Genomic DNA, 15683 nt, shown 5'->3' on the forward strand with positions numbered 1-15683 from the left:
ATTTCATGTGTGGCGGGGTGGCGACAGGAATAAGTAAAGGCAGCAAGTATGAATTATGTACTTGTGTATAAATTTATATGTCTGTGTATGTATATATATGTATACATTGAAATGTATAGGTATGTATATGTGCATGAGTGGATGTGTATGTATATACATGTGTATATGGGTGGGTTGGGCCATTCTTTCGTCTGTTTCCTTGCGCTACCTCGCTAACGCGGGAGACAGCGACAAATTATGATAAAATATAAATAGATATATTTACATAGGGGAGAAAGAATACTTCCCACGTATTCCCTGCGTGTTGTAGAGGGCAATTAAAAGGGAAGGGATCAGGGTGCTGGAAATCCTCCCCTTTTTTTTCTTTTCTTTTCCAGAAAGAGGAACAGAGAAGGGAGCTAAGTGAGAATATTCCCTCTAAGGTTCAGTCCTCTGTTCTTAATGCACCTCGCTAACTGAGAAATGGTGAATATGTATGAAAATATATATATATATATTTATTTATTTATTTCACTTGTTCACCGCTTCCTTCATCAGTTAAGTGGCAGCAGCAAACAGACGAAGAAGGCCCATCCACACACATATACACATATATATATACATAAACACCCACACACACACATATACATATACATATCAACATATACACATATATACATACACACACACATATGAACATGCACACAGACACACTTGCTTGCCTTCATCCATTCCTGGTGCAACCCCGCCCCACAGGAAACAGCAAGTTATGGTGCCAGATTGAAAGGGATTCTAATCAGCCTAGTGTTGCCATCTCATAAACACTTTTCAAAAGATCATATAATATCATTACTTATGCTTTATAGTACATATCATACACTTAACAAAGCATATCTTAGCATTAAAACAGTCATAAGTACCTTCTGAGTGATGAGAACAAAATGAATAGTGAGAAAAAGAGATGATTGAATTTAGTGTGTAGCAGACATCAGCTGACTGAGTCATTGTTTATGTATGAATTTTCAGCCAACCACTGCATGGATGCAGTACCTATGGGACCCTGGTGCCATTTTCTGGTTTGAGGAGGGTCGGCAAACCACATGGGATCTTCAAACTGTGTTTTGAAAACCATTGGGAAACCCCTGTTATTGCAGTATACTGCAAGTTGCTATCTTTGGATTTTCTCTAGTATCATGGTGAAAGGGTTAAAGGATGCCAAAATATATAATTCAGTGTAAATAGTTTTAAGATTTTAAATATTTTTCATGCAAAAAAGTTCTGTATAACCATTATATTCTGTTTCTAAACAAATCAAATGTGCTTAATTACTATTAGCTCACTGTTAAGCTCAGAAAATTAGTTTTGATATCAAGAAACCTTAGGCTTACTGTAAAACTCAGAAAATTAGTTTTGATCTAATAACTTTCAAAGCTAAGGAAGATAAGCTGAAGGTTTCCATTGCCATTTTACCCAACTCATTGCTTTATTTGATTTAGACAATTTCCTTCATGTGGTTGCTTAGCAAAGAGACATCAGATGGTTGCACATGTTAGTTGTGTTTGGAAAGATATAATGGATTTATCTGCATAGTAAAATACAAGTGACCAGTTATTTGTGATAATGTATGGGTTTTTTGTTTTGTTTTCAAGAGATCAAAACAAAGTTGTTCAAAGATTTGGTTAAAGTTGAAGGTGGAGCCATAATGTTTTCAGATCTACATCACCTGTACATTTTTTCTGAAGGTGTTTATGACCTTAGAAGAAGTCCCCATAAAGTAATGATGTGAAGAGAGTGGATGTCATTTTGTAGATAAGGATTTTGGTAAAGTTACCAGAACCTTATAACTGAGAGTAGTCTTATTGCCTCAGTCAGTAAATTAGCCAAGATTTATTGCAGTAGATAGAAAAGCATTTTTGGCATGCAAAACTATGGCTCACTTAGACATCAGAAACACATGTAAAGTATACAGTACCTTTTTGTTCATGATAATGCTGAAAAGACACACGCTTCCAGCTTTCCTTGTTTGGGCAGTTCAACCTACACCATTAAGTTAAGCTACCCAATTAGTCTTTTCTTCATTCATGTTTGTTAGCCATTTCCCATGATTATGAGTTAGTGTCAGGAAGAGACAAATTGGCCATAGAGAAAGTATCCTTACTGGCTCTCTCTTTTTTTGTTCTTCTTTTTGAGAGCGAGGAAGTATACAGGAAGGAGAGAATTCCAGCCTCCCGCTCCCACTTCTCTTAGTTGCCCTTATGTGCAGGAGATACATGGGTAATATTCTTATTCCCCAATCCCCTGGGATACCCAGTTAAAATGTCCAGTGCTTTTTATGAAAGTCTTCTTGAACCAACCTGCCTTGGCCACCTTGAAAACCACCACACTCAGAGTAACCCTTGGGCCAGTCAGCCATGGAAGACCAAAACAAGTAGTAACAACCCTTCCCTCTTAATTAGGGTGTCACTTAATGCTCACGTTCATTTTGTATACCAAAAGCTCAGTAAAGATTCATTCACCACAAAACCAATGTTTAGTTGAGAAGTCATATGCTAAGCACATTTAGGGGACCATCCTTTTGGAATTCATATGTGAAAATCTTGCATGATATTCCTGCACAGTATTGACTACAGTCACATCAGTTAATAAACCAGGGTATAGTAAATTTAGAATTCTAGAGGTTTTAGTGTCATCATGCTGCTGTCTCCCCATAGTAATCCAGAATTGATGCAGATTCATGTGATATAATCTCAGTGAAATAATGAATACTATGATAGGTTTTTTATAGAAATCGATAAAAACTCAACATAGGTATATTTCACATTTCAGATCCCTTTATAGGCAGCTTCTCATCTGAAAAAACATACAGATGATATAAGTTTTTGGAAAACAATATGATACCTTATTTTTTGCATGTGAAATTGAGTTAGGTAAATTAAAAACTTCATATGAATTAAGTTTTATTCTCTGATAATGAAAAAAATTAGCTTGGTGTATGAAATTGTTTTGGAGAATGAAGTAGGAGAATTAGAGAGGAATAATCAACCTTAATAAATTCTTAACTTATATTTCATTTACAGCAAAACTTCTATATGTATACCTTTTTTCCGTACTGTTTTGCCATTACCCACATTAGCAAGGTAGAACCAGAAATAGAGTAGCTTTATGTGTTCATATCTATCCATTCATAATGCACCAAAACTAGAGATCCCATTTACAGCCAAGCCCCACACAATGTTTCTTGGTTTCCCTTAACCACTTCATGTGCCCTGGATCACCCCCTGATAGCATATTATCTCCTGTATATAACATCCCTCCAATTGTCTTTATTCTATGCAGGCTTCTTACCCTCCTAAATGTTCCGAACTATAAAACTTGAAACTTCCTTCTCAAGTCTTTCATCTCCTCTGTCTTCACCTCCACTTTGCTCCTTTCACTTTATGAATGTACATCCACTTAAGTCAGTCTCTCTCTTCTCCTCTTCTGTATGTCCAAACCATTTCAGCAACCATTTTCATCTCTCAATCATGCTACACTTATAACTAGTTTACTTTTATTACTGTTTCGTTCCTTATGTGATGAACCCATCTCACACCACACATTGTCTTCAGGCAATTCATTTATTGCATGTCAAACCTCTTCCACTCTTTATGTATTTAGGGCCCAAGACTCATACTGATACAACACAGTCCACACACTCCTTGACACACCCAGGATCTTTTTCTCTTCACCCACCACTTCATCTCTAATAGTTCCATCTGCTGTCATTCCTCTCCCAGGTTTTAAAAGCCCTCCACTTTTTCCAGACTCTACTCAAATTCAAACCAACCATTCCTAACCTTTAACCCCACCACCACCACCATTTCAATAACCACCCTTCCACAATACAATTCACTTTTATGCCCTTTACCTTCTATATACTAGCGCTACACAGGCATTCTTCCAGTCCTTAGGTACCTAATCTTTTGCAGTATATACAGTGAAAAGCCTGTTTAACCAGACATTGAACACTTTCACCCTTTTCTTGGAAAATTCACCTACAGTCCATCCACTCCAGCTGCTTTGCCACACTTCACCTTATACAAGGCTTTCACCTCTTTATCTCTTTTCACCAAACCATTCACTGTCTGTATCTGTGTATACCCCCTCATCCTAAGCACCTTACATTCACCACCCAATCATCTGATATATTCATCATGCCTTCAAAATACTCATGCCATCTCCTCTTTACCTGCTACCACTTCCCATATATTGCTGTCACTGATGCTCCCATTTATTCTTTCGATCTCTTCACACTATTCACCTTTTTCCAAAACGTTTTCTTGTTCTCTTTGAAGTATACTGATACTCTCACACCCCATTTTTCTTTAGCCCCCTTTTCAGCTCCTACACCCTCTTGACCTCTTACCACTTTTTCTTGTACATTTCCTAATCACTCACACTACTTTTCTGCTGTTAGCACTCATACACCTTTCTTTTCTGTTCCTTAAGCAACTAAACTTCCATATCCCACCACTGACTTCCCTTCCTTACTACTACCTTCAGCATAACAGACACTTTACCTGCAAATAAATTCTCGTCAGTAATGAATGATCTAGAAATATTCCTTCTGGAAAATGTATTTAGATTTTTTCAATTCTGAAAGAGAAAAACATATGAGGAACGGTACATCATACAGTTAACGGGTTAGGGTTCCTTGTGGCCCCAAAATCGAGATGACATAACCTTATTGAACACTTCCAGCGTACTGTGAAAATTTCAACCCTCCATCTCTAAATATTTAGCATCCAGAGTAAAAGCATAGTACCACCATATCTCAGTTTTTGAAGGAGTTACATTCGTTGAAACCCTGTTGCAAGTTGAGGCATCATAAATCAAACATTTAGAACCTATTATATATAAGTTTTTAAGCAAAATTTTTCAGTATCTAGCTCTTAAGTTTGGTAAATACATGAAACAGATGAAGAACAACTTACCATGCTTTCTTATAATTAATTTATTTTTTCATGTTTGCTGAGGTGGGACAAGCAACTGAATGCAATGATTAAGGCCATCTGACTAATGCTCTCTCTCTCTCTCTCTCTCTCTCTCTCTCTCTCTCTCTCTCTCTCTCTCTCTCTCTCTCTCTCTATATATATATATATATATATATATATATATATATATAATAATTGGGATGTAAATTCAAATGGAGGGAAATTGGAGGAAGTGAACTGTTTTAGATATCTTGGAGTGGACTAAGCAGCAAATGGAACCATGGAAATGGAAGTGAGTCATAGGGAGGGGGAGGATGCGAAGGTTCTGGGAGCGATGAAGAATGTGTGGAAGGAGAGAATGTTATCTAAGAGAGCAAAAATAGGTATGTTTGAAGGAATAGTGGTTCCGACAATGTTATATAGTTGCGAGGCATGGGCCATAGATGGGGTTGTATGGAGGTGGTTGGACGTATTGGAAATGAAATATTTGAGGACAATATGTGGTGTGAGGTGGTTTGATCGAGTAAGTAATAAGATTTGAGAGATGTGTGGTTGAGAGAGCAGAGAAGGGTGCGTTGAAATGGTTTGAACATAAGGAGAGAATAAGTGAGGAAAGATTGACAAGAGGATATGTGTGTCAGAGGTGGGGAAAACAAGAAGTGGGAGACCAAATTGGGGGTGGAAGGATGGAGTAAAAAGGATTTAGAGCGATTGGGGCCTGAACATACAGGTGGTTGAGTGGTGTGCAAGGAATAGAGTGAATTGGGAAGATGTGGTATACTGGGGTCGACGTGCTGTCAGTGGACTGAACCAGGGCATGTGAAGCGTCTGGGGTAAACTATGGAAAGGTCTGTGGGGCCTGGATTATATATATATATATATATATATATATATATATATATATATATATATATATATATATATATATATATATATATATATTTTTAATTTTCCAAAAGAAGGAACAGAGAATTGGGCCAGTCAAAGGCCCAGTCCTCTGTTCTTAATGCTACCTCGCTAACGCGGGAAATGGCGAATAGTTTAAAAGAAAGAAAAAAAGAATATATATGTATTATCCGAGGGAATGGGGAGAAAGAATACCTCCCACATATTCACTGCATCATAAAAGGTGACTTAAAGGGGATGGGAGCAGGGGAGTGGAAATCCTCCCTCCTGTTTTACTTTTCCAAAAAGAAAGGAACAGAGAAGGGAGTCAAGTGAGGATTTTCTTTCTAAGGTAGCTCAGTTATCTGTTCTTGACGCTACCTAACTAACGCAGGAAATGGCGAATATGTATGAAAAAAAAATGTATATCCCCTAGCTGCCTAAGCCTGGTACCCATTTTATTGACGAACCACTAGGGAAGGATGAGTGGCTTGGTTGACTGTGGAACCTCTACTGCAACTAGGAATTGAACTAGGGCTGTTGACATCATCCCTGAATTACTTAACTTAGCACCTGCTGTCAGATTGCAGGTAACAGATATTGCATTGCCCTTCATAGCCCTGAAGTTCTTTTGGATGAAACTTTATTAAGGACCTGATATTGAAATATCCCTCCACATTCCCTCCCAGTAAAAGCATCATGCAAATTTTTGCTGCCTTGAGCCTTGAAGCAGTCTATCTATGTCTCCATAATGCCTGTTCCCTTAAGGAACTCCCTCGAGGGGGTGCCCATGGCAAAAGAATCTCCATAACTGATGACCTCCAGTGCCGCTTCTTAGCCTTTAATGCCTATCCCATAACAGCCTACTGGCAGGGGGCAACTCTAGCACAATGTTTTCAGAGGCCCGTACATAATGTTCCACCAACTACTATTACCAAAGGTTTCTACCTAATGCCTAAACCTACTACTTTTTGCTCCCAGCTTATATTCCTACCTTCTACCTAATGTTTCTACCTAATGCTACTGTCTAATGTTCCTACCTAATACTTCTATCTATTGCTCCTACCATATGACCAAAAGGCAGGGCTAGCGCATAGCACTCACCGCAGAAAAATCTAGATTCAGGATGAATGAGTTGGTTGATTTAAATGCTTGTCATGTGTTATTTATGTGTGACAAGAAGAGATTACATGTTTGTGGACAATGCCAGCAGTCGAGGTGTAGGTGAGGCAGAAAGAAAAGACAGTTACCTGGGTCAAAGGAGTGCAACGTGATGACCACTGAAGTGCTGGCTCACTAAACAGCTGTCACACTGTCTAGGCTTGTATGGCTTGTATTCTTATCCAAAATATGCCTGTCTCATCCACATTAACCCTTAAAGGACCAAGCTGGAAATTTAGGGGTTTCCCAGGATAGGTTTCTAAAAAAAAAAAAGTCATCAGATAATAGGAAATAAGAAAAGTTGAAGAAGCCTGAGAAGTTTGGTATATTATGTGTGTTCTTTGCATTGAGATCATTTAATTTTGGCGTGCCATGTGAGCTAAGCTTTTCATGTGTTTGTTGACTTTAGCTGTCTTATACTTCATGTCATCTTTGTCTACCAGTGGATGACTGATCTACAAAGAACTCCCATTTCAAACAGTTAAACATCTGCCAATTCATTAACACCATAATTATTGCCCCAAAGACTAGCACAAATTAGCCTTTTATTGATGTGACGTGTACACCAGAGCCATTCCTTCCCCATCATGTTATATGGGTAGCTAAAGCAGTACCATTCTTTCCCATTGCTAATTGTAGTTTTTTGTGACAAGGCATTTCATACTGGTAAAGCTGTTGTTCACTTTAAATGAAAGTGGGAAAAGGTTTCCTATATAGGTACTACTAGTGTCCCTACAGAATATAACACTATGCTATATGGGTAAGTATAGCTCGGATTTTTGCCCAGCAGTACTTATGGCTGTTTGTGACATTAGGTACCTCTACATATCAGGAAAACTGTACCATCAAATTTGAATTAAGGGAGGAAAAGGCAATCCATACAAGTACAGCTAAGGGCTCCCTACCATAAAACATACTAGTATAGTTAGGGTCCCTTATGAGTTAAACATTTATGTTGAGGTGTGTAACCTCTTTCCTCAATGATTTTCGGTAAATGCGCAGGCTATAGCTATGAGTCTCTTGCCATAATCAGACCTCCTAAGCACGCCTAATTTCTCATCAAGAGATAGTCTTGTATCCTGTAATTCCATAAGTAGCTTTAATGTTCCTTACAGACATATGAAAATGGCTGTTCTTATTTTGAAAGCATTAAATAATGGGGAAGCAGTTACCAGTAGTATACACAAACAATAGCATGTCATGCATTCCTTTATTTCCAAGAGAACTGAAGCATACTTTGCCTGTTCTTGAGATATCAATGAAATAGTATTTTGTCTTGAAGTCCTTAAAAAATGCATAAGTGCAAAAATGCCTCAAAGTATCATAACATATTTTCTTACCATAGGAGCAGATTATTATATACATCAAAAATTTTAAGGTTTTTGCAAATCTGCCTCCCATACATGGTTTATGTTCTGCAGTTCAGTCTTGCATCCTAATTCTCAAGGGTTTCAAATGCAAAAATTGCAAATTGGGGAATGGTGGTATCACAGTTGGATGAGCTGATCTTGGGAAATGCTTTTGCAGATCAGATAGAAATTATGTTTTGATATAAAGGTAAAATTGGCCTAGTATTGACTGATATTTCCATAGCATAAAGCAATAAATGAAGTTGGTCAAAGATTACAAATGTTATACAAAGCGTCCAAAACTTAACTTTTTATTAACGAGGAGTCTCTCTCTGTTACCTTCTCAAATTGTTGACTCCTTACATGTGGGGTTTGGTTGTCCACTGTGCATTTGATAAGCCTTGGCAGATATGCAAATTGCAGTAAAACTTGGGACATGAATTTATCAAATATAATTACAACCCTGATGAAGTATGGCACATTTCACTAAATGTAAAAGAATTTTTTTTTACTTTGCCAGTAAAGATTTTTTTGCTAAATGATGTAATGTATATTGTTATTGTATAAATTACATATGTGATTAATGAATTAATGTTCAAGCTGCCGCTCTGCCAGCCATAATATGTATTCCTCCATACAATGTAATATATATGTAGATTTCTCTATGGAATTATGATTTTCCAGTTTCTAATGATACATGTTTCATTCATCATTTACTTTGATTTTTTTTATACATTTATGTTTATTACTTGTCCACATTTTCAGTGGAATATGATGAAATTCAAACAGCAACAGACCGTTGGGGTCCTTTCGAGGCTGCTTGTGATAGTAAAAGATATTAGAAACTCACAATTACTATGGTAAGAGTAGAAACACATGTATATGATTCAAAGGGAAAACCTGCAAACTGTTCATATGATTAAGGAGGCACAGTGATGTTAATCTGGGACTTGAAGCGAAATATTAATTGTCTGGCCCTGAATGTATTTATAGTACCACTTTTAACCAGTCTTATCAATAAATAATTCCATATGTTAACAATCCTGTTGACCAGAATAGCACATCTGATATAATAATGGGAGTTCCTGACTTACAAACATCTGATTAACCAAACACCTTTACTTGTGAATGAGCTCCTAAAACCATTATTTGATTCCTAGTGTGACTTACAATCATTTTACTCAGTCGCAAACTGCAGAACCACTTAAATGCGCATTTTCTTTTATTGAATGTTGCTTAATATGATGTTTTATTAACTATATTTATTTCAGAATGAAATATTTAATACATGATAACAGTCAGGTGTAAGTATTTACTCTGTTTTCATTTCCTTATATTTCCCGACTTACAAACAGTTCAACTGTTATAACAAACAGGGTGTCATTGCGTAATTCATTCATAAATTGGGAACTCCCAGTATCCTTCTCAGCATTTTGATGGGTGCTGACCAGCTGAGTTGAAAAAAATTATGGGCAAAGGATGTAGAAAGATTGTGTGAGTTGCTAGTTATTTTTTTCTGACTCACCACTCTTCTATTTCTGCATCATGGATTTTTAAAACCCTCGGAACATATATAGAAAACACCCGCAGTCAATTATTAGAGGCATACTATACCGTATACAGCACATCAGCAGTCACTGGGTTAAATAGCAGATCACCTTTGTTTACATTTTTCAGGAACACACTTGCAATCACACTTAATTTTGTGAGGTATTGAGTTTAATTGGTAATGGAAAATTCATCCACCTCATCTTATAAATAGCTCCTTCTGCAGTTATTGATTTATTATGTTTTAGGAGGGGGATCATGTTGCTACTGTAGAGCTGGTGAACTTGGAAATGAAGATGGAAGGAAAAGAGGACTACCAGTAGTAGCATCGGTGGAAAATGACGAGCTGGATGGTGTCGGTGATGTGGGACTTGCACTTAACATCCAAAGATGTGTTCTTATGTTGTGATGTAATGAATATATCAGCAACCTTCAACTGAATTCTTATATGAGCCTGAGCTAAATTCAGTAATTTTATTTTTCATTTTTTTTGATTATCCATCATTGTGAACTTATTCTTGAAAATTAAGTATATTCTTATGTATCAGTAAAAGATGATTGACTTAACACAAAATATAGGTCACCTGTAAGGCATATACAGGTACCATATTCGCCACTTGAAGCAAAATTTTGAATATATGAATTTATTTCTAGTTCTGTTTGGTATTTCTTGGCATTTTATATCTTTATTCATATACATTAGGTAATGTATTGGTTACTAAAGGGTTCTGTAGGTTCCACCCACCACTAATGTTAGAGTTTATTTTCATCTCACCAAACACCTGCTATCATACAGTGTGTGTGTGTGTAGTACATTAAACTTTTATTAAGATTTGTTTTCTGTAATTGGACATTATACTGTTATTGTGGAGTAAAATTTGTAAGGCCATTTTATTAATGATTTGATCGAATTTTATTGTTGATATGATTAGTTACATGACATGAGAAACTCAAAAATGAGTGAGTGCTAAGAAAGATTTGGAGACGTATGACTTGGCAGATATATTGGTGACATATTCAGTTAACCACCAGACCTAATCCCATACGCTGTCTTACTTGGAGGGTGTAAGTAGACAGCTGCATTTTCTTGGAAGTACAGATTACCAAGCATGTTAATTAACAGGGATGAAAGTCAGAATGTATTATCATTAATTTCACCTATGAATTGCTGTATTTCAAGCACAAATTGCCCATTAGCATTAAAAGACACTGGGAGAGTGTTGATGCCTAAAATTTTAGACCATTTCATCTCGGAGTAGTTTCTTTTTTTGGTATCATGGAGTATAGTTGATCTCATAGCCAGTTACAGTCAAAAGAATAGGATGGAAAAATATTGTGCATTTTTATGAGGTATTTTAACTTTGTTTCATTGCAGTGTAAAGTAGCTAACTAGATGTAATTTACTTTCTTTGGTAGTTTTTGGGAAATGGTGTACAAACAACTGGCACAAAAAGCTAGAATGATAAAAAGCCACAATTGGTTCCATTATGTAAACATATGTCATAACTGTAGCCACACTTGACCCCATCAGCCTTGTTCACTCCATGAAGTAAATATAGTATCAGAGATTTGACCCAACTTATTGCAAAATAAAATCAGTATTATACAGGAATTTCATGTATTTTTTTCACCGAGATGCACAGTTCAGATGAATATTCTTATGACGAGAATATTACTTATGGTTTCATCTAAAATGTACTGAAGTGCATTTATACACCTCCATTCCTTCTCAAGTTTTTTTTAAAAATTATAAGTTTATTCCAGTGGTCATTTTTTTTACCTTAGATATCCATTTGTCACACAAGATGTCATTTCATTAACTTAACTACATCAAATGCATTGTTGTAAAATAAATTATAACTTTCACCAAGTGTGTTTCATGTCACTCTTTCTTCTTCTGTAGAGGAACACTTGTTTCCATAGATATGTATGCCATTTATCCTTAGTACATGATTAGTGACTTTGAAAGCATTCTGTCCATAATTTGGAGAACTATTCTATTTATCCACCATTACTGATTGTATTACTAACTTCTGTCCTGGAGTTTACCCCATTACTCCAGTAGGAAACAAAATATATATATAATCAGTTACATGGTTTATTTATTCCTTTTGTAGATTTATAAACTATTACTTGTATTAATGAGTCTTTGGCTTCTGATTACAGAAATTCATTTGTTGCATTAAAGGAATATTACTTTTTAGGCCTAACTATTTTCTACATTAGTAAGATAGTACCAGAAACAATTGCCTTATTTGTACACATGCATTCTCAGTCTACCATGTATAATACACCAAAACCAAAGTCTACCATTTACAGCCAAGCCCCACAGACTAACACCATTATTTACCTTAACAGCTTCATATACCCTGGTTTATCCCATTAACAGTACGTCCCCCCCCCCCCCCCAATAACTCAGTCTGCTCACCATTCACCCTCCTAAATAGATGTTCAGGCCATAGTACCCAAAGGGTTCCTTTGTTCTGTCCCATCTTGTTGGTCTCTCTTTAGCTCTGTTTCCTCCTCTTCAGTACAAATACCCTCTATTTTTTTTTTTTTTTTTACTCATCCTTTCCATATATCTGAGAAGTTTCAGTATACCCTGGTCAACCTTTTTATTCACACTGCACACATTACCACACCTCTGTCATGGACTGTCATTCCTCAGCAGATCAATCCACCTCATCATATATTGTCCTTAGACTTATCATTTCCAACACAACCATTTTTTTCTCCACATCATATACTGTCCTTAGACTTATCATTTCCAACACAACCATTTTTTCCAAGTTCCAACACACACCTGTACAACACTGCTGAGATTACTGTTCCATACCCTCAAATTTGCACATCTTTACACTTACAGACATTGACCTCCCTTGTATGCACCTTCAAAGTGCCATAGCCAGATGTTTAAAAACCATACATGTATTAAATTGCTCAACAGTATCTACAAAAACAATAATATAGTTCAACAAATATTTACCTTACGTAGTATATGCTTACTGGAAAGTATAGATATACATCCCATGGAAACATAATCTAATCAAATGTGACGGTAAGACTAAGTGTCCAGTGGTTTCAAACTTCTTGATGAAAGCATTTATGCCTACATCAGTATCTTGGTGAATGTGGAGAAAAGCAAGGCTGGTCAGTCATTTAACAGTCAAATGGCTTCTTATATATGTCTTCAGATAGAAAAGAGTGCTAACTGAGTATTCAGCAATGGTAGTGGAGACCAGTATGATCACCATGGTCTGGAGGATGATATGGATGTTTGCATAGAGTTCAGTGGTGGTGACAATGGTATTGGGTAGGGTAGAGGGTGTATTGGAGCTTGGTGTGTCATTGTAGTCGTCTGGGTCAGCTGATGCAAGTGATAGAAGAATAGCCTCATACTTTTGTTTGGTACCTTGCCAGAAGTTGGTTTGTCAATACCACACTGAAGTTTGAGAGGTTGTACCGAGCACACAGGCAGGGTAGGAGATTGCAGAGTCTGTTGTGACATTTATTGATGAGATTTTCATAAAAGGCAAGTAAACACTGAGTCACTTGTGAATCCCTAAGCTCACATACTTGCATGTTCAAGCACTAAGTCTGTTATTTTGCAATACTGGGAGTCTTGGAAGATACATCTAAACAGTTGGCAAACTCACTTGCTGTGATCCATATAAAGGTGTAGAAGGTGGCATTCCCTCATTTATTCTGAAGAAAACTAAAAAGCGTTTGTGCTTCCGACTGATGGACTAGGTGACAGTTCTCAGCGTGCAGCACATTACAAAATGGCATCAAGAACTGCAGATGACTGTTGATGTGGATGCAGTTGATGAAGATATGTTCATTTAGTCATCACTGGAATGATTATTCATTTTTAAGCACCTTTAGGAAAAAGTCACTCAAATGCATATATACTGAAAAAGCCTTATGATCATATAACACTTATGCCTGCCTAGCAACACTGCTACCTAAATGCATCCAGAACCTTAGCCCTATCCTTTGTCCTCTGACTTGCCAGCACTCACTGTTTCATCAGCTGCCACATCCACCCTAGTGTATCTACGGTGATCTGCTTCCTTCAGGTCTTCCCATTTACACTGCCACTTAAAGTAATTTTTGCTAACCCCCGTGCTGCACTTAATCATCTTAATTTTGATCATATATACTCACAACTTCCTTCCTTCACTTACTCCACCACACTTTGTCACCAATTTCTAGAGCTTCTTCCAAGTGTCTGCCACCAGAGTTGTGCCATGTTCAAACAGCAACGAATGCACTTTCTAGGACCCCTAACATCATGTAGGCCCTTTTCTGACCCTTACATTTATCTATCTCATTATACCAATCCATCCATATACAAATCAAACAGCCATGGTGACTTTACACATCCTTAACACTAGCTCTCCTTCACTGGGAACCATTCATTCCAATCCTTCCATTCAGGTACTTCATTGCACGTTTCATTGCACAGTAGTAACCTACTTGTTAACCTGTATATTTGTAGCCTCTCTGTTGACACAAGCTTTCTCCAGATCCATAAGTGCCACATGTTCATACAAATTCCTCTCTCTAAGTATTTCATGTCTGAACTGTGAAGAGCATTGTATAACGTTTGCAGTTTATTGCATCATAAGTTGGAGCTTTTCTCTTATAAACTGGTGAATATAGCCAAAGAAAATTTTGAGTTGCCATCCAAAGAAAAGAAATCTTAAATACCTACACTGTGCAAGAACTTCATCCTCTAAAGCTGTAATCATTTACCCAACAGCTGATAAAGTAAAATAAGGATACCTCTTGTATAAGAAAAAATGTCCTGTTGTACTTAAAAACTGCTATTAACCATTTACTTTACAATCACCATAAATTAAGAGGGTTTGATGGAGAATGTAAGAAAGAGTGAGTAAATGTAAGTGGGTGTAAGAAAGAGTGGATGGGGTAAGATTAATACAAATTAACAAGACCTTACTGGAGAAAACCGCTGATTTATTCATCAATAAAGTTAGAAGATATGAAAGGAAGTGAGCATGTGATATTCAGAGGCTGTAATGAACCTGATCCACGCCATGAAACATATGGTGGAGTAAAGATGGTCCATAAATGGAATACTTTCCATTCATCATTTTCTAAATTTCCATATCAAAGTACTCCCTATTATAGACTATACTTTATTCTGCTGGATGATATACGGGAGGGAGTGGCGGATGAGGAAGAAGGGCCCCCTAATTGAATGTCCTGTCTTTATCCATAGTAGTGGATGAGGAGAAAGAAACATTTTGGTTTATCATACAGCTGCTCATTACCTTACCTGTTAATATGGGAAAGGATCATAAGTGACCTGCAAATGGTGGATGGGGATGGATCTTGCTGCTGTACCATCCTGTCTCCAGAGATGCTTTACTTTGGTCTTGCCTACTAATCAATAGTGGAATCTAAAAGAATTTCTTGTGCAATGATGGGATTTGTTGTGGAGAGTTAATCAAGACTTGGGGGGGCCTGATTTGTAAGACATCTTACGATGATAAAAATAGTGAGGTTACCTTCACCCTATCGACTTAACTGTTTGCATAGGATTAAAAACAAAAAATACCGATTTCATTTATTCTCCGCAATAACTCCCATTATTTATGATATATTTATTACATTACACTTTAAATATGTTGGTGGGATTGAATGAAACATTAACCAGTCTCCCTCAGTATAGATAAGAAACCTTGGATACTTGTTACTGTCTTTCAGCAGATAACATCATGAATAATCAAAACTCCTGTAACATTATTGTATTAGTAAGTAA

General features: G+C 36.8%; 1 protein-coding gene and 1 long non-coding RNA gene across 4 annotated transcripts in view; one reads left to right on the plus strand and one right to left on the minus strand.

Annotated features, from left to right (window-relative positions):
• Window positions 1-11985, plus strand: part of LOC139767210 (uncharacterized) — a 40801-nt gene extending 28816 nt beyond the window's left edge. For 2 of the 3 annotated variants that reach the window (XM_071696333.1, XM_071696331.1), the window contains one exon: window positions 10144-11985. Coding sequence is in view for 2 of the 3 variants with exons in the window: in XM_071696331.1 (XP_071552432.1) it covers window positions 10144-10304 (161 nt within the window). In the remaining variant the exon portion in view is untranslated. Of the gene's footprint in view, window positions 1-1005 lie in introns of all 3 variants that reach the window. The other variant, XM_071696332.1, reaches the window with a different exon arrangement.
• LOC139767212 (uncharacterized) lies at window positions 11980-15674 on the minus strand. Its single transcript, XR_011717013.1, has 2 exons — window positions 15198-15674; window positions 11980-13747 (listed from the first exon to the last, which is right to left on the minus strand). It is a non-coding gene; the product is annotated as an uncharacterized lncRNA (long non-coding RNA).
• Between the last annotated feature and the right edge of the window lie 9 nt (window positions 15675-15683).

This window comes from Panulirus ornatus, chromosome 59 (genome assembly GCF_036320965.1).
Source record: "Panulirus ornatus isolate Po-2019 chromosome 59, ASM3632096v1, whole genome shotgun sequence".
In the NCBI taxonomy this organism is placed as follows: domain Eukaryota; kingdom Metazoa; phylum Arthropoda; class Malacostraca; order Decapoda; family Palinuridae; genus Panulirus; species Panulirus ornatus.